Genomic DNA, 20,404 nt, shown 5'->3' with positions numbered 1-20,404 from the left:
AAAACTATAGACCAGTGAGCCTAACATTAGTGGTGGAAAAATTGCTGGAAAGGATTCTGAGAGACAGGATCTACATACATTTGGAAAAGCAAGGACTGATTAGGGATGGTCAGCATGGGTTTGTGCGTACAAATTAATGTTTTAAAAATTTGAGTTTTTTTTAAAGAGGGAACCAAGAAGATAAATGAAGGCAGAGTGGTAGATGTTGTCCACGTGGATTTTAGCAAGGCTTCAATAAAGTTTGACATGGAAGACTGGTTAGTAAGATCAGATTAGTTAGATTACATGGATTCCAGGGAGAGCAAGTCAATTGAATACAAAATTGGTTTGACATTAGGAGACAGAGTAGTGGTAGAGGGTTGTTGTCTAGACTGGAGGCTTGTGACCAGAGGTGTGCCGTGAGGATCAGTGCTGGATCCACTGCTATTTGCCATTTACATGTATGATTTCGCTTAGAATATAGTATGTTTGTGGGTGCCACCAAAACTGGTGGTATCGTGGACAGCGAAGAAGAGTATCTAAAGGTGCAATGGAATCTTGTTCAATTGTGCCTGTGGATCAAGGAATGGCAGATGGAGTTTAATTCAGATAAATGCAACGTGTTGTATTTTAAGAAGACAAACCAAGGTAGAACTTACACAGTTCATGTTCAACCCTGGGGAGTGCTATAGAACAGGGTGTTATACCTCAGAGTGCAAGTACTTAGTTCCGTGAAAACGGCATCCCAGATAGACAGGGTGATAAAGGAGGCATTTAGTACATTTGTCTCCATCACTTGGAGCACTGAGTACAGGAGTTGGAATGTCATGTTACAGCTGTAGAAGGCAGAGGTAAGGCCACATCTGGAGGACTGCCTCCAATTCTGTCATCCTGCTACAGGAAGAGATGTGATTAAGCTGGGAAGTGTCCAATTAAGATTAATAAGGGTGCTACTGAGACTGGAAGGTTTGAGTTAGGAGGAGAGGCTGATAGGCTGGGAGTTTTTTCCCCTAAAAAGTCAGAGGTTGAGGGGTGACCGTACATTACCCCATATTCTCAATAGTTTAACCCACTTAGCCTGCACATCCCTGGACAGTGCAAGCAATTTAGCATGGCCAATGCACCTAACCTGCACATCTTTGGACTATGACAGGAAACCGGAGCTCCTGGAGGAAACCCACATAGACATGAGGCAGACATGCAAACTCACGGTGGCTCAGTGATTAGCACTGTAGCCTCAGTGCCAGGGACCCAGGTTAGATTCCAGCCTTCGGTGACTGTCTGTGTGGAGTTTGCACATTCTCCCTGTGTCTGCATGGGTTTGCTCCAGCTTCCTCCCGCAGTCCAAAGATGTGCAGGCGAGGTGGATCGGCCATGCTGCTCAGGGGTGCGTGGGTTATAGGGGGATGGGTCTGGGTGGGATGCTTCAAGGGGCGGTGTGGACTTGTTGGGCCGAAGGGCCTGTTTCCACACTGTAGGGAATCTAAAATCAAGAGGGGCATAAAATAGCCAAGGTCTTTTTCCGAGTGTAGGAGAGTTCAAAACTAGAGGGCAGAGGTTCGGTGAGAGAGGTAACATTTAAAAAGAGACATGAAGGCAACATTTGCATAAAGGATGGTGCATTTATGGAATGCACTGCAAGAGAAAGAGAGAGAGATAGATACAATTATACTTAAAAGACATTTGGACAGGTAAGTAGATTAAAGGTTTATAGGGACATGGGACAAATGCAGACAGATGGGACTACTTCAATTTAGGAAAACTAGTCAGCATGGACATGTTTCAACCAAGGCTGTAATGAGGTCAGGAGCTGAGTGGTCCTTGAGGAATCCAAACTAAGTGTCAGTGAGCAGGTTATTGCTGGTGCTGCTTGATTATACTGCTGATTATCCCTTTGATCACTCTCCTGATGATCACAAGTAGACCAATTGGGCAGTAGCTAACTTAGTTGCAGTTGTCCTCCTTTTCATGCACAGGATATACGTGGGCAATTTTCTACATTAGACAAAACAAAATCCAAAAGAACTGCAGATGCTGGAAATCTGAAACAAAAACAGAAATTGCAGAAGATCTCAGCAGGACTGGCAACATTTGTTGAGAGAAATCAGAAAGAGCATTTTGGGTCTGAAGGATCACCGGGCCCAAAATATCAACTCCGATTCCTCTCCTCAGATGCTGCCACACCTGTTGAGATTTTTCAGCAATTTCTGCTTTTGTTTCAATTTTCCACATTGTCACGTAGATGTCAGTGTTGTAGCTGCACTAGAACAGCTTGGCCAGTGTGTGGCCAATTCTGAAGCACAGGCCTTCAGAACAATTGCTGGAATTGCGTTAGGACTATCCAGTGCCTCCGACCATTTCCTGATATCAGATGGAGTCAACTGAATTGGCTAAAGACTGGCCTGTGATGCTAGAGACGTCGGAACGCGGAGAAGGATTATCCGACTGACATATCTGACTGAAATAATGATGAATGCTTCTGCTTTATCTTTGAGCCGGTGAGTTAGTCTTTTCCCTCATTGAGGATAGGGATATTTGTACAGTGGCCTACTCCAGGGAGTTGTTTAATCATCCACCATCATTGCAGGATTGCCAAATTAAGATCTGATCCTTTTATTTTCCTCACTCATAGGACATGGCATTGCTGGCTGGGCCAGCATTTATTGCCCTTCTCTAGTGACCCTCAAGAAGATGCTGGTAGGCTGTCTTCTTGAATCGCTGCAGTCCATGTGCTGTGAGTAGACCTACAATAGCCTCTGGCAGGGAATTCCAGGATTTTGACCCAGGAACAGTGATGTATTTCCAAGTCAGGATGGTAAGAGGTTTGGAGAAGGACTTCCAGGTGCGTGTGCCTGTGGTCCTTGCCCTCCGAGACAGAAATGGTCATGGCTTTGGAAGGTGCTTTCTACGGATCTTTGATGATTTTCTGCAGTGCATTTTATAGGTAGTACTCAATGCCACTATTCACATTGGTTGCGGGAACCCGGAGCTCTGTTTATAATTTGCTGCTTATGCTATGTCACCCAAGTAGGCCTGTATGTAGCTTCACCAGATCGACACTTCATCTTTAAGTATGCCTTGGACTGCTCCTGGCATGCCCTCCTGCACTGTCTGTTGAGCCAGGGTAAACACCTGGTTTAATAGCAACAGTTGAGTAGTGATATCCAAGTCATGAGGTTGAAGATTGTGTTGGAGTACAGGTCTACTGCTGTTGATGGCTCACAGCTCCTCATGGATGCCCACTCTTGACATGTGAGAACTGTTGGAACTGTCCCACTTAGCACCATGATAGTATCACACAACACAAGAAGGGTATTAGCAATATGAAGGTAGGCCGCTGTTTCAACGAAGACTGTACGGCAGTCACTTTTACCGATACTGACATGGACAAATGCATCTGCAGCAGGGGGACTAGGTTCAAATTTTGCAATTCAAATGATAGAACTTTAATGTTAAAAATATCTGCAATTAAGAATCTAATGATGACAATGTTTTATCGATAGTTGGAAAACCCATCCAGGTAACTAATATCCTTCAAGGAAGGAAATCTGCCATCCTCACCTGGTCTGTCTAACAAACCATTAGTAGTGTATTTGATTCAACTGAAAATCCACACCCAACTCTGAAGTGTACTGGCAAGCCATTCAGTTGTAACAACAGCTATGAAATCTGATCAAAAAAATGAATCCAGAAGTACCATCTGGCATGGGAAATGGCAACAGCAAATACAACCCTATCAACCCTGAAAAGTCCTCCTTAGTAACATCTGGGGGCTACTGCAAACCTGGGAGAGCTGTCTCACACATTAACTAACGACCTGACAGACATAAGCACAGAATCATTCCTTACAGACAATGTCCCATACACTACCATTGTAACTGGAAACTTGCAGGACACAGCCAGAGGTGGCAGCACAACAGTGTACAGTCAAGGAGGAGTTTTGGTCTGCGTGTTCTCAACATTGACTCCAGACTCAGGTAAAACAGGGGCAAGAAAATCGCCCAATTACTAATACTGCTCCACAGTGAACAATTTTCAGGAGCAGAAGGTGGCAATGGTGCAAAATGTGCTTTGCTGAAATCTTTAACGTCCACTAGTCGTACTACTGGTCATTTCCTCAAGGACGTAGCCACTAGACAATATAAAATGCCAATAACTGATATCCCAACGTTGATCCCCAAAGCACATTGTTCACCACATCTTGCCTTCCCAAAAATTGCCCTTTCTGCTTCATCCACTTCAGAATGGTAAATCTAAGAATGGTACATCTACTGGTTCCCTTTATCTATGTTGTTTGTTACTTCCTCATTGTACACATTCTGCTTTTATAGTCTGTATCCTAAATTTCATCAGGAACTGAAAGCAGTGAGTACTTACACGTGGTGGATCTGCCTGTAATGCAGAGAGATAGTTCTCCAATGCAACACGACGACGATCGTTTAGCAAAGCTTCTACACGGGCAAGATGAGTCTCAACCAACTGCAATTTCTCAGTGGCTGCCTCTTCCTCTAGAGCCTCAACCATACTCTGGAAATGCTGAGCAGTAAGAAAAGCTCATTAGCATGTTGCATAGCATGCTTAAATATCATCAAAGATCGAAGATGGGGTTACTCCACTGCAGAACAGCATTCAGGTACAATTACTAATATAAAAATCAAACCATATAGAACTTGACAGTAGGCAAGGAAGAACAGACACTTAACAGTTGAACAGTTGTGACAGCTGTAGTTCAGTACCAGTCATGTTCTGCTTAAATTCTCACTCTGGAAAGTCAACTAAACTGACAGTCCAGAGCAGCACTGACAGTCACAGTTGAAGGGCGATGTCTTTCAGCTGAGATGGTAACTGAGCTCCATCTGCCCTCTCAGGTGGATATAAAATTCCACAGCATTATCTCAATGATGAGAAGGGGAAGGTGCCTCCAGTGTCCTGGCTATGTCTAGGATCCCTCAAACAACATCACTATACCAGATATTCATTTTATGATTGCTGTTGTTGAAACATTGCTTGTGGAAAACTGGCTGCTACATGTAATCACATCCTGTAAATAATTTGCTTTAAAGCACTTTGGGACATGCTTTCATTCTACATGAATGAATTATTGGTTCCTTTAGACATATTATGGTCTGAATGAAGATGGGAGTAAGTTAACAGTTTATTCAGATAAGTACATTGAGTTAGAAGACCTGACACACAAAGAAGAAACTATGATTTTAGTTGCCGAATGCAAATGCCTTACACTCAATATTGTAATCATATGATCAATATCAGATCATATAGTCAAATAACACATTGTAGCCATTTGTGTCCCCTTTGTGATAGTAATACAACAGCATTTGTACATTAAGCCATTTCTCCATTCAAAGAGATTGGCATTGATCCAAGATCCAAATTAATGTACCTTAACATTGTTAGTTAACAATAAGCTGTTAATCTTAAATTTAAATTTAAACTTAAATTTGACCAGCAATCAACTGCAATTTAAAAACAAAGTTCACAATTGAAATCACCTTTTTTGTGTGAAATTAGTCATTCCTAATTTCACTCCAAAAAGATGGAACAGGAATGCAAGAAATTAGATTTTAGACAAGTCTTAGATTCACCTGCCAGTGGGCAGTTTCTGTCCGTCTACCCTAATTTTTGTCCAGAAAATCTTGGAAGCTGAAATATTTGAAAGCTTCAAATCTTATCTTAACCTGCTAAATTTATGAAATACAATTCTAGTTTCTCCATGTTTTCTTTGTAAGTTAACCCTTGGAGTTTAGCTATCATTCTGATAAACAGTGTCTAATTTTAGTAAGAATGCACTATTTGTAATGAAAGTACTTTACAGTTACCAGAGTTTTCAACCTGTAATACAATCAACAAACATGGGGAATTAGACCCCATATACAAACCCATGCAGAACAGAACTGGAAATGACACAACCCAGCTTTTAACAGACTGGATCATACAAATACCAAGCAGAGTAGAACCACATTGCTTCTTTGGAGGCCGTACCAATGATGTTACCTAGCATGATGATGCAACGTCGACAATAACCAGCCAGCTGGGTGAGCAAGCCAACAGCCTCAAGAGTTACAAGTATTTCATAAAAAGCTCCTTCAAAGCAGTTACACAAGATGATAAGATGTAAAGAAGGCGCACAGCATGCTTGCCTTCAATGGTTCAGTAACTGAGTATGAGGCAAGTTATGTCGCAGCTGTATACATTTGGAGTATTGTGTGCAGTTCTTTCGCCACACTATAAGGAAGGACATGGAGGACTTGAAGAGGATGCAAAGGTTTACCTGGATTGGAGCATACTGTATTAGAGGCTGGACAAATTTGAATTGTTTTTGCTAGACTGTTGGAGCCTGAGGAAGCGACCTGATAGAAGTATATAAACTTATGAGGGGCATCAACAGAATGGATAGTTGGTGTCTTTTTCCCAGGGTTGAAATGTCAAGTACAAGGGACACAGGTTTAAGGTGAGAGGGGAAGATTTAAAGGAGATGTGTAAGACAAGTTTTTTTTTTAAAAGACAGAGTGCTGGGTGCCTGGAAAACGCTGCTAGGTAAGCTGGGAGAGGTACATATGATAGCAACGTTTAAAAGGCATTTACATACACAGATGAACAGGCAGGTAAGACAGAAAAATAGACATGCCCAGGCAAATGGGATTAGTTTAGAATGGCATCATGGTTGGCTTCAACGAGGTGGACCAAAGTGCCTGTGTATGCCATGCTATGCTATGCTGTTCTATGTTCTGTGACACTTGTAGCAATCTTGAGGACACTCCCTTCCATCCAATTTCTTTTAAGGAATTCTGTTCCATTCTCCTTGTTCCTCCATTCCAATGATGCCAGAACTTATATCTGTGCTTGAATTATATCTTCATTTCCTGAAACTGTGCTTCCATTGTGGTTAACCATGTCCGCTACATTTCCTGCAATTATTCTTGATGCCCCTTTGGTCCAAGCACATAAAAATCCAGCATAACTCATCTATGCCAGTGTATACTGTAATATTCCTCCCAAAATTACAACTTTCACCACTGGAAGAACAAGAGTAATGAGTGCACAGGAGCAATACCACATTCAAGTTCTGCCTCCAAGATGTTCATCATCCTGATTTGGACATATTTCATTACTCCTTCACCACTCTTGTATCCTGGATACCCCAAAAAATCCATAGTATATGACACTGTAGGAGCATCTTTATTATATGGACTGCAGAAATTCAATAGGTATCTCTGCTACTATCCTGCCAAGTGTACCTATGGATGGTCAACAGATGTCAACTTCACGAAAGTCTGTATGAGAAATTTTTGTTTGAGTAAAAGGAGACACAATGGCTGTGAGTAAGTGCAGTAGAGAGCAAAACTGTAATAACTCAGTGTGAACCATGCTCCATTATGGTTAACCACAGGAAGTAAGGTTCTTTGCACTCACGGAATTTAAACACTTGCCAATTTTTCTATTAACCCCAGAATGGAATACTTAACTGTTGGTTTTAACAGGCCAATTCAATTTTGTGGATTCAAACAAAAATCAACAGGGCTCTCCATTTCCATAATGAAAAACTTATTGCCTTTGAAAAAAATAGAGAAACCAGGACACTAACCCACGTTTATCTAGTTCTCCTCCACAATATGAAGCAATTCAACAATCAATGGGGAAGCACTACCACTTGCCAATACCCCTCCCAGCCACACTCATTTCTGACTTCAAACTATATTGCCATTCTTTCACTGTTACTGGGTCAAAATAAAAGACCTCCTCCTGCCTCAACAGTACCATCCAGGTCTTCACACCAAATGGACTACAGCTTTTTGAGGAGGCAGGTCAGCACCACTTCTCCTGTGCATCTTAGGTATAAGCAATAAATGCTGCCCAGTAAGCAAAACCCACATCGCACGAGGTTTTAGCAAAAGACCTAACTCCCGAACTGACTTGGGAACAGTGTGGAGTATGTATTACACCTCAAATTAGGCCCCAAAGGCACATGATCCTTGAATCCTGCTATCAAAATAATGGAATGTTAAAAAGTGAAAGAGATAATCTACACACACCATTGTTCTTGTTCTTACTCTGGGCACATTATACCACTTAGAGCCATCCTTTTGTTTTGCAATTTGCAGACAGCTGGAGTAAAGCTGAGGTGAAAAAGACAATTAGGGCTAGAGTTTTAAACACAGAAGGAGTTTTGTTTTAAATGTAGAAGATAGGTGCAGGAATATGCCACTAAACTCCTCAAGACTATTCTGCCATTCAAAACGATCATGGCTGATCAACACCCTAATCCTGCTGTCCCTGAATTTTCCTTGATCCCTTTAGCCACAAGAGCTTTATCTACCTCCTTCTTGAAAACAGTGTTTTGGCCTCATCCACTTTCTGTGGTAGTCAATTCCACAGGCTCACCACTGTTTGGGTGAGGTTTCTCCTCTTTAGTCCTAAAAGATTTACTCTTACCTTTAAAACTATGACTCCTGGCTCTGGACTCCTCCACCATCGGGACTATCCCTCCTGCATCTTACCTGTTTAATCCTGTTAGAATTTAATAAATTTCTGAGATGCCTCCTCATTCTTCTAAACTCCAGTGAATACAGTCCTAACTGACTCAATCTCTCTTCATGTTTCAGTCCTGCCATCCCAGGAAATAATTCAGTAAACCTTTACTGAACTCCCCTCTAGCAAAAGCATCCTTCCTCAGATAAGCAGATTAAAACTGCTTAAAATATTCCAAGTGTGGCCTCAAAGTCCTGTATAATTGTAGAGAAAGAATCTCTTTTCCTGTACTCCAATCCTCTCACTAGGAAAGGCCAGTGCACAGGGTTTGCCTACTTTACTGCCTATTACAACTGCGTGCTTACTTTCTGAAAACTGGTCCACAGGACACCCAGTTCTTGTTGAATATTCTCTTCTCTCAATTTATTGCAATTAAAACAATATTCTGCCTTCTTATTTTTGCTATAGTTATTCACATTATATTGCTTTTGCCATGTATTCATGCATTCGCTCAGCCTGTCCAAATCACACTGCAACATCTCTGAATCCTTCTTACAGCTCACCCTTCCACCCAGCTTTGTCTCTTCTACAAATTTTCAGATATTGGATTCAGTTCCTACCATCATTAACAGAAATTGAGAGTGGCTGGCGTCTTTGTACCAATCCTTGCAGTACCCTACTCGTCACTGCTTGCCACTCAGAAAAAGACCCAGTTATTCCTACAGTTTGCTTCTCGGCTAACTTTGTTCATCTCAATACACTGACCCCAATACCAAGTGCTTTAATTTTACATGCTGATCTCTTATGTTGGGCGACGTCAAAGGTTTTCTCAAAGTTAAAATACACTCCATCCACAGGCTCCCCTGATCAATTACAACAGTTCAGAGACAGTACGTTCCTGTTAGGGTGAAAGGCAAGGCTGGTAGGTGTAAAGGAATGCTGGAGGTTTAGATCAAGAAGAAGAAGGAAGAGTATAAAGGCAGTAGGAGAGTATAAAGGCAGCAGGAGTATACTTAACAGGGAGATCAGGAGGTCAAAATGGGGACTTGAGAAGGCTTTGGCAAATAGGGTTAAGGAGAATCCAAAGAGATTCCTCTATAGAGTAACTAGAGAAGAAGGTCTCTTAAAGATCAGCAAGGCTGCCTATGTGTGGAACTGCAGGAGATGGGGGAGATACTAAATGAGTATTTTACATCAGTATTTACTGTGGAGAAGGATATGGAAGATAGAGAATGTGGGGAAATAAATAGTGACATCTTGAAAAATATCCATATTACAGGGGAGCTGATGCTACATGTCTTAAAACACATGAAGGTGGATAAATCCCTAGTGCCTGATCAGGAGTACTCTGTGGGAAGCTAGGGATGTGATTGATGTGCTCCTTGCTGAGATATTTGTATCATCGATAGGTATAGCTGACATGCTGTAAGACTAGAGGTTGGCTAACATCGTGACACTATTTAAGAAAAATGGCAAGGAAAATCCAGGAAACCATAGACCAGTGAGCCTGACATTGGTGGTGGGCAAGTTGTTGGAGGGAATCCTATGGACCAGGATTTAGATGTAGATGGAAAGGCAAGGATTGATTAGGAATAGTCAACATTGCTGTGTACTTGGGAAATTGTGTCTCACTAACTTGATTGAGTTTTTTTTGAAGAAGTAACAAAGAGGATTAATGAAGGCAGATTGGTGGACGTGGTCGATAAGGACTTCAGTATGGTGTTCAACAAGGTTCCTCATGGTAGACTAGTTAATAACGTTAGATCACACAGACTAAAGGGAGAACTAGCCATTTGGATATAGAAGTGAATTGAAGGTAGAGGACAAAGGGTGGTGGAGGAGGATTGCTGTTCACACTGAAGGCCTGTGACCAGCACTGTGCCATAAGGATCAGTGCTAGGTAGGCATCCTGGATGGAGATAAGTTCGGTGGGGCAGGAGCAGATGGAGACAATGGATCAACCAGGGCAATCAGGTATGTAGATTTTGGGAAGGAGATAGATGCGGGCGGTGCAGGGTTGGGGAACAATGAGGTTGGAGGCTGCAGGTGGGAGGTCACCTGAGGAGATGAGGTAGGTGGAAATAAGTTCGGTGGGGCAGGAGACGGAGACAAAGGGTTAACCATTTCAACCAGTTACTAGCGGTGTACTGCAAAGGTCGGTATTGGGTCCACTGCTGTTCGTCATTTTTATAAATGACCTGGATGAGGGCGTAGAAGGATGGGTTAGTAAATTTGCAGACGACAGTAAGGTCGGTGGAGTTGTGGATGGTGACGAAGGATGTTGTAGGTTTCAGAGAGACGTAGATAAGCTGCAGAGCCGGGCTGAGAGGTGGCAAATGGAGTTTAATGCAGACAAGTGTGATGTGATGCACTTCGGTAGGAGTAACCGGAATGCAAAGTACTGGGCTAATGGTAAGATTCTTGGTAGTGTGAATGAGCAGAGAGATCTCGGTGTCCATGTACACAGATCCTTGAAAGTTGCCACCCAGGTTGACAGGGCTGTTAAGAAGGAATACAGTGTTTTAGCTTTTATTAATAGAGGGATCGAGTTCCGGAACCAAGAGTTTATGCCGCAGCTGTACAAAACTCTGGTGCGGCCGCACTTGGAGTATTGCGTACAGTTCTGGTCACCGCATTATGAGAAGGATGTGGAAGCTGTGGCAAGGGTGCAGAGGAGATTTACTCAGATGTTGCCTGGTATGGAGGGAAGGTCTTACGAGGAAAGGCTGAGGGACTTGAGGCTGTTTTCGTTAGAGAGAAAAAGGTTGAGAGGTGACTTAGTTGAGACATATAAAATAATCAGAGCGTTAGATAGGGTGGATAGGGAGAGCCTTTTTCCTAGGATGGTGACGGCGAGCATGAGGGGGCACAGCTTTAAATTGAGGGGTGAAAGATATAGGACAGATGTCAAAGGTAGTTTCTTTACTCAGAGAGTAGTAAAGGAATGGAACGCTTTGCCTGCAATGGTAGTAAATTCGCCAACTTTAAGTACATTTAAGATGTCATTGTGCAAGCATATGGACATACATGGAATAGTGTAGGTTAGATGAGCTTCAGATTGGTATGACAGGTCGGCACAACATCGAGGGACGAAGGGCCTGTACTGTGCTGTAATGTTCTATGTTCTAACTCCCCCTCCAATTTCTCAGACGACATGTCCATTCTGGGCCTCCTGCAATGCCAAAACGATGCTACCCGAAGGTTGCAGGAACAGCAACTCATATTCCGCTTGGGAACCCTGCAGCCCAATGGTATCAATGTGGACTTCACAAGCTTTAAAATCTCCCCTCCCCCTACTGCATCCCAAAACCAGCCTATCTCGTCCCCACCTCCCTAACTTGTCCTTCCTCCCACTTCCATCTCCTACCTACTAACCTCATCCCGCCCCCTTGACCTGTTCGGCCTCCCTGGACTGACCTATCTCCGTCATAACTCCCCACCTACACCCACCTTTACTCGCTCCATCCCCGGTTCTTTGACCTATCTGTCTCCTCTTCAACTATCTTCTCCTCTATCCATCTTCTAACCGCCTCCCCCTCTCTCCCTATTTATTTCAGAACCCCCTATCCCTCCCCCATTTCTGAAGAAGTGTCTAGGCCCTGTTCCTCTGATGCTGCTTGGCCTGCTGTGTTCATCCAGCAGTACACCTTGTTATCTCAGTGCTGGGTACACTGGTTTTGTCATTTGTATAAATGATTTGGATGTAAACGTAGGAGGTATGGTTAATAAGTTTGCAGATGACACCAACATTGGTGGTGTAGTGGTAAGTGAAGAAGGTTACCTCAGAGTAAAATGGCGTCTTCTTTAGATGGGATAATGGGCCGAGGAGAGGCAGATGGAGTTTAATTTAAATAAATGTGAGGTGCTGCATTTTGAAAAGGAAATTCAGTACTTATATACTTAATGGCAAGGAACTGGGGAGTGTTGCTGAACAAAGAGACCTTGGTGTGCAGGTTTATTGTTTCTTGAAGTAAAGACACAAGAGACATTGAAGGTGCTGTTTGGTATGCTTGCCTTTCGTGGCCACTGTATTGACTTGAGGAGTTGGGAAGTCATGTTGCAGCTGTACATGACATTGGTTAGGCCTATTTTGGAATACGTTATGCAATTCTGGTTTCCCTGCTATAGGAAAGATGTTGTGAAACTTGGAAGAGTACATAAAAGATTTACAAGGATGTTGCCAGGGTTGGAGGGTGTGAAGTATAACAAGAGGCTGAACAGGCTGAGGTTCTTGGAGCATTGGAGGCTGAGGGTGACCTTAGGGAGGTTTATAAAATCATGAAGTGCATGGATAGGGTGAACAGACAAGGTCTTTTCCCTGGGGTGAGGGACTCATAACTAGAAGGTGTAGGCTTAAGGTGAGAGGGGAAATATTTAAAAGTGATGTATGGGGCAACGTTTTCATTCAGAGAGAGTTGTGCATATGAAATGAGTGGCCAGTGGATGTGATGGAGACTGGTACAAATACAACATTTAAAAGGCATCTCAATGGTTAGATGAATAGGAAGGGTTTAAAGAGATATTGGTCAAATGCTGGTAAATAGGGACAGATCTATTTAGGATATCTGGTCAGCATGGACGAGTTGGACCGAAGGGTCTGTTTCCAAACTCTACAGCTCTGACTCTAATTCTGCGAGTTTCATCCAGAATGAATTCTAAATCTGCCAAGCATGATTTCATTTGGTAAATCTGTGCTGTATCTGATTCTACCACTGCTCTGCTACAAAATCCTTGATAATGGCCTCTAACATCTTCCCCATTGCCTATGCCACTGGTCCACAATTCCCCGTTTTCCTCCTACTTCTGTTTAAATAGTGAAGTTACGTTAACTAATTTACAATCTGTAGAAACTGTTCCAGAGTCTAAAGAATTTTGGACAATAACTAGCAAAGCACCTACTATTTCTAGTGCCACTTGTCGTTTATTTTAAGAGCTTTCCAACACAGACTACCAGGACATGCGGATTTATCAGCCTTAAAACCAAATTTGAAAATCTTGCCAGTCATGAATGCAAAGGTCTCCTTCAAACAGGCATTATGGAGTCCAGAATTTCCTTGTTCACAGAACAAGAACTGTAAACTTCCAAGTGTAAATGATTTGAGATATAGATCATTTCAAAATGTGTTACTACCTCATCAATCATATATAGATAGTTTGTCAAATATTATTTATATAAAAGTATTCACTGCTTTTACCATGTAGAATTCCAGACTAGGAATTTGAACTTCCAAGATCACAATGATAATGTGCTCTTACCTGAACCAACAGCTGTCTCTCTGCTTTGGGCAGATTCTTTGCTTGTCGTTCAGCTTCTTCCCATTCCTCTCTCACCTAAAACAAAGCACAAAGTTAGTCAGCTAATTACAGAGAACTTTGCAACAGATTATTCTTAAGTCCTCATTAGCTGATTTGAAAATAATAATCTGTTTTTCTATTTTAGCTAGCAAAGTAGATAACCTCACAGTTATCCACATTGTATTGCTTTTGCCATGCATTCACCCACTTGCTCACCGTGTTCAAACCACACTGCAACATCTCAGCGTCCTTCTCACAGCTCACCCTTTCATCCAGCTTTGTGTCATCTGCAAATTCTGAGACATCAGATTTTGTTCCCTCATCTCAAACATGGATTGAAAGTGGGCCCTTGTACCGAACCGTGCAGTACCCAATTAGCCACTGCCTGCCATTCAGAAAAAGACCCAGTTATTCCTACACTTTGCATCCTGCCTGCTGTCCCATTTTCTATCCATCTCATAAACCACATTAACTGGCTTCCCTGAAGTCCTGGGGAGTGTTGCTGAATGAAGAGATCTTGGGGTGCAGGTTCATTATTCCTTGAAAGTAGAGCTGCAGGTAGGCAGGATAATGAAGGCGGCATTTGGAACGCTTGATTTTATTGGCCAGTGCATTGAGCACAGGGGTTGGGAGGTCATGTTGCATTGCACAGGACATTGGTTAGGCCACTTTTGGAATACTGCGTTCACTTCTGACCTCCCTGCTATAGGAAGGATGTTGTGAAATTTAAAAGAGTTCAAAAAAGATCGACAAGGATGTTGTCAGGGTTGCAGGGTTTGAGCTAAAGGGAGAAGGTGTATAGGGTGGGGCAATTTTCACTGGAGCAACAAAGGCTGACGGGGGACCTTATAGAAATTAATATCATTGGGGGCGGGGGGGCATAGGTAGGGTGAATAGCCAAGATTGTTTCCCCAGAGTAGTGGAGTCCAAAACTAGAGAGCATACGGTTAAAGTGAGGGAGGAAAGATTGAAAAGGAATGTAAGGGGCAACTTTTTCACGCAGAGGGTGGTATGTGTATGGAATGAGCTACCAGTCTAAGTGGTGGAGGTTGGAGCAATTGCAACATTTAAAAAGCACCTGGATAGGTATATGAATAGGGAGGGATATGGGCCAAATGCCAGCAAAAGGGGCTAGATTAATTTAGGATATCTGGCTGGCAAGGACTGAAGGATCTGTTTCAGTGCTGTACAGCTCTATGACACCACAGCACAGCAACAAGTCCCACCAAAAGAACTAATCTTACAGGACTCAAAGACCACAGTAACTATAGTGCTATCCAGTGACATCCCCCAATACAGTTGCTATACCCACAGTGTTAGAAACATCTGCCACACACACAACTTTAACTACTTTCTGAAACAGAATATACTGTCAATACTCATATCAGGCAGTATCAGAGAAAAGCCATCAACTTGAAATGTTATTCTTCTTTGCACAGTTTCAATTTCCACAATCCTTAAGATTTTATTTTTGTCAACTGAAATTCAGTGCAGTTATAGTGTGGTTGATTTAGGAGTCTGCCTGTCTTCTAAGAGGGGACCTGGAGTATAAACACAGTGCAGACTGGTTGGAGCAAATGGCTTGGTTCTAAATTCTATATTTTATGTAATCACTCAATACTGCCACTCAAAAAATAAGTCTCCTATAGAAAGCAGTAATAAAATATTACAATGCTCAGAATTACAACTCTATTCCTCCTACTTTAGTCAGTCAAACCTCATTAGTGGGGAGACTGAATTGGAAACTGTGGAATTTAAATCAGGCAGCGTCAGAGGAGCAGGAAAATAGATGTTTTGGTTCGGGACCCTTCATCAGAACTAGGGAGGCAGCCTGGAGCTGGGAAATAAATAGAGGGTGGAGTTGGGGGCAAGGTAGGTGGGCTGGTGATAGACAGATGCAGGTAGGGAGAAAAAAAAAAGAAAAAAAATTATTAATGACTTGGATGAGGGGATTGAAGGATGGGTCAGCAAGTTTGCAGACGACACCAAGGTAGGAGGTGTCGTTGACAGTGTAGAGGGCTGTTGTAGGCTGCAGCGGGACATTGACAGGATGCAGAGATGGGCTGAGAGGTGGCAGATGGAGTTCAACCTGGATAAATGCGAGGTGATGCATTTTGGAAGGTCGAATTTGAAAGCTGAGTACAGGATTAAGGATAGGATTCTTGGCAGCGTGGAGGAACAGAGGGATCTTGGTGTGCAGATACATAGATCCCTTAAAATGGCCACCCAAGTGGACAGGGTTGTTAAGAAAGCATATGGTGTTTTGGCTTTCATTAACAGGGGGATTGAGTTTAAGAGTCGTGAGATCTTGTTGCAGCTCTATAAAACTTTGGTTAGACCGCACTTGGAATACTGCGTCCAGTTCTGGGCGCCCTATTATGGGAAAGATGTGGATGCTTTGGAGAGGGTTCAGAGGAGGTTTACCAGGATGCTGCCTGGACTGGAGGGCTTATCTTATGAAGAGAGGTTGACTGAGCTGAGTCTCTTTTCATTGGAGAAAAGGAGGAGGAGAGGGTACCTAATTGAGGTATACAAGATAATGAGAGGCATAGATAGAGTTGATAGCCAGAGACTATTTCCCAGGGCAGAAATGGCTAGCACGAGGGGTCATAGTTTTAAGCTGGTTGGTGGAAAGTATCGAGGGGATGTCAGAGGCAGGTTCTTTACGCAGAGAGTTGTGAGAGCATGGAATGCGTTGCCAGCAGCAGTTGTGGAAGCAAGGTCATTGGGGTCATTTAAGAGACTGCTGGACATGTATATGGTCACAGAAATTTGAGGGTGCATACATGAGGATCAATGGTCGGCACAACATTGTGGGCTGAAGGGCCTGTTCTGTGCTGTACTGTTCTATGTTCTAAATTCAATTAAAAGATGGAATTAAGAGTCTAATGATGAACATGAATCGATGGTGGATGTCAGAAAAACTCATCTGGTTCATTAGTATCTTTTTCAGGAAAGGAATCTGCCATCCTTACCTGGTCTGGCCTGCATGTGACTGCAGACCGACAGCAATGTGGTTGACTCATAACTGCCCACTGGACAATTAGGGATGGACAATAAATGCTGGCCTAGCCAGTGCTGCCCTCATCCCATGAATGAACATATTAAAGAGGTGGCCAGGTATCTAGATGAAGGAAATGCTTCTGTTATAGTTTACTTGGGCTTCAGCAAGGCTTTCATAAGGTCCTGCATGGGAGACTTGACAGCAAAGGCAAGAATGCATGGGATCCAAGTAAATTTGGCAAACTTAATCAATATTTGGTTGAGTCACAGGAAGCAAAGGGTGATGACTGAGCTGTGTTTTCCTGACTGGAAGTCTGTATCCAGCGGGCTCCCACAGAGGCCAGTATGGTGGCCCTAGCTGTTTATAGTTTATATTAATCAGCATGAATGTAGTAGGGTCACAATCAGTAAGCTCGTAGATAGTACAAAATTCGGTGGGACAGTAAATAGTGAGAAGGACAGCCTTAGGTTACGAGGATATAGATGGGCTGGTCAGTGGTAAATGGAATTCAAGCCGGAAAGATGAGAGGTGATGCATTTGGGTAGGACAAACATGGCATGGGAATGCGTGGTGAATGGTAGGGCCCTGGGAAACAGACGATCAGAGACACCTTGGTGTGAATGCACATGGTTCCCCTATGGTAGGAGAAATGTTCAGGATCAGCTTTGATCAAAATTGGAGAGAGGACAAGAAACCGCAAGTGGTGGTAAAGAGCTTATCAGAGAGGAGGATGACAAAATAGCGGTGTCGCCAAGAGTTGAATTTTAGAGTCAGAGATGTACAGCATGGAAACAGACCCTTCAGTTCAACGATTGACAGACCCATCCAGATGCCTTTTAAATGTTGTAATTGTACCGACCTCCACCACTGTCTTTGGCAGCTCTTTCCACACACACAAACCACCATCTGCCTGAAACAGTTGTCCCTCAGGCCCCTTTTAAATCTTTCCCCTCTCACCTTAAGCTTATGCCCTCTTGTTTTAGACTCCTTGACCCTGAGGAAAAGACCATGGCTAATCATCCTATCCATGCCCTTTCTAAACTTAAGGTCACTACTCAACCTCCAAAAAAACTCCAGTGAAAAAACCCCAGGCCTATTCAGCCTCTCCCTATAGCTCAAACCCTCCAATTCCCTCAAAATCCTTTCACGTCTTTTAAGTTTAACAACACTTTTCCTGGAGCAGAAAGACCCCAGAATTGAAAGCAATATTTTCAAGTGGTCTCATCAATGTCTTCAACAGCTGCGACACGACGTTCCATCTCCTGCACTTAATGCACTGACAAACGAAGACAAGTGTGCCAAACACTGTCTTTGATCCACATTCATCAATCACTTTGTTTCATAAAAAGTGACCCATTCTAGATTCAAAATTAACAACTGATCTTGCAACTGATATTTGTGGAAGAGAGTTCCAACCGTCTACCACTTCTTGTGTGCAGAATTGCTCTCAAACCTCTCTCTCCTGATCAGTCTGGCCCCAATTCTTAGACTATGCCCCTTAGTTATAGATTCTCCTACCAGTGGAAGTAGTTTATTTACTGCGTCTTCTCCTGTAATATCGTGTAGACAATCAGAGCATTCCTTAATCTTCTCAATTTTAGAGAAAATGGGCCTAATTTCTCCTCATACTTTTACCCATGAAGTCCAGGTATCATTTTCATAAACCTAGACTGTACTTGGTCAGGCCAATATATTCTTCCTAAGATGCACTGCCCAGATCTGCTCACAGTACTTCAAGTGGGGTTGAACCAGGCTTTTGCACAGCTAAGAGAATAACTTCTGCGTCCTTATGTGCCAATCTCTATAATATGAAGGATAAAGTTTGAAGTCTTTGACCAGCGGTGTCTTATGTAAAATTCTGGGCATAACTTAGAGACACATCACCAATGCAAAAGTGCAACAGAGGACTGATCAGAGGACACCAAGACAGAGAAAGGACTGATTCAGCATTTCGGGTGTACCCACATAGGTGGTAGAACATATATCTTCAGATGATGTGTGGTGTGGTTGGCCAAAGACTTGGCAAAGAAATTTCAGGAAGACCTTCTAGTCTTGAACAATACTTTGGCAGCAGTGAACGAGACTGCAAAGGACCACGGCCAGTGACAGACTTTCACTGCCCACTGTCCTGTATGGAAATAGAGGAATTAAGATTAAGTAAAAGGAAGTGCATTTGTGCGCTTTGGATATGGATAGGGTGGGGATTTGATGGAGGTACACAGGTTATGTTTATTTTAATTAAAACTGATTTGTTCCCATTAGCGGATGGTACAAGAGCTAATGGGCACAGATTCAAGATTTTGACAAAAGATGCAAAAGGGATGCAAGGAAAAACATTTTATGGTGCAAGTAGATATGACCTGGAATAGAGTACATTGTGGTAATCAATGAGTTGAGCACGAAATCAGATTGGTACATGAGTTTTAAGGGACATGTTGCTCAGTGGTTAGCACTGCTGCCAGGGACCCAGGTTCGATTCCAGCCTTGGGTGACTGTGCTTGTGGAGTTTGCACATGCTTCCTGTACCTGCGTGGATTTCCTCTGGGTGTTCTGGTGTCCTGCCACAGTCCAATGATGTGCAAGTTAAGTGGACTGGCCATGCCAAACTGCCCCATCACATCTAGAGATGCGCAGGTTAGACAGATTAGCCATGGGACATGGAGAGAGATGGGGGTGCTGGATCTGGTGGGGTGCTCTACGGAATGTTAGTACAGACTTGACAGGCTGACCGGCCTCTTTCTACACTGTAGGGGATCTATGAAGAGGGAAATAAACTTCAAGAGCTATCAGGATATATCTGTTGAAAGAGACTGACTGGATTGATTTCAACAAATAGCTTGGACTTGATTTGATCAAGAATCCTCCTATATCATCTGAATAAATGTGAGGTATTGCATTTTGATACAACAAACAGGGTAGGGCCTTGAATAGTGTTGTGGAACAGAGGGATCTAGGGGTTCAGGTACATTATTCTTTGAAGTTTGCATCACATACAGACATGATGGTTAAAAAGACGTTTGCCTTCATTGCTCAGTCCTTTGACTATAGGAGTTGGGACGTCATGTTAAGGTTGTACAGAACATCGGCAAGGCATCTTTTGGAATGCTATGTCCAGTTCTGGTTGCCCAATTATAGCAAGGATATTATCAAGCTCGAGAGAGTTCAGTAGAGATGTTGATGAGATGTTTACCAAGATCTTGTTGGGTATGAAGGTGTAAAGAATGGCTGGAAAGCTGGGACTTTTTTCACTGGAGCATACGATATTGAGAGGTGATTTGAAAGTAGTTTATAAAATAATAAGGGGTATAGATAGAGCCAATGTTAGTTGTCTTTTCCACAGGATGAGGGATTTCAAGACTAGGGGGCACATCTTTAAGTTGAGCGGACAGAGTTTTAAAAAAAGGCAGGAGGGGAAAATGTTTTACACAAGAGGGTGGTTTGTGTGCAGAATGAGCGTCCAGAGCAAGTGGTGGATGCAGGTACAATTAAAACTTATACAAGATATTTGGATGAGTACATGAATAGGAGAGGTTTGGAGGGATACGGCCCAAGTGCAGGTAGGTGGGGCTAGTTTAGTTTGGGATTATGTTCAGCACGCACTAGTTGGACTGAAGGGTCTGTTTCCGTGCCATATGACTC

The 20,404-nt window shown here is 42.9% G+C and overlaps 1 protein-coding gene across 3 annotated transcripts in view; it reads right to left on the bottom strand.

The window, feature by feature from the left end:
• aplp2 (amyloid beta (A4) precursor-like protein 2) overlaps positions 1-20,404 on the bottom strand; it is a 233,397-nt gene that overhangs the window by 44,963 nt on the left and 168,030 nt on the right. For all 3 annotated transcript variants that reach the window (XM_048561995.1, XM_048561996.1, XM_048561997.1), the window contains 2 exons: positions 13,723-13,797; positions 4,357-4,515 (listed from right to left, as the gene is read on the bottom strand). In XM_048561995.1, the coding sequence (XP_048417952.1) occupies positions 4,357-4,515; positions 13,723-13,797 (234 nt within the window). The remainder of the gene's footprint in view (positions 1-4,356; positions 4,516-13,722; positions 13,798-20,404) is intronic.

This window comes from Stegostoma tigrinum, chromosome 32 (assembly GCF_030684315.1).
Source record: "Stegostoma tigrinum isolate sSteTig4 chromosome 32, sSteTig4.hap1, whole genome shotgun sequence".
In the NCBI taxonomy this organism is placed as follows: domain Eukaryota; kingdom Metazoa; phylum Chordata; class Chondrichthyes; order Orectolobiformes; family Stegostomatidae; genus Stegostoma; species Stegostoma tigrinum.
This window is presented reverse-complemented; position numbering and strand designations above follow the sequence as displayed.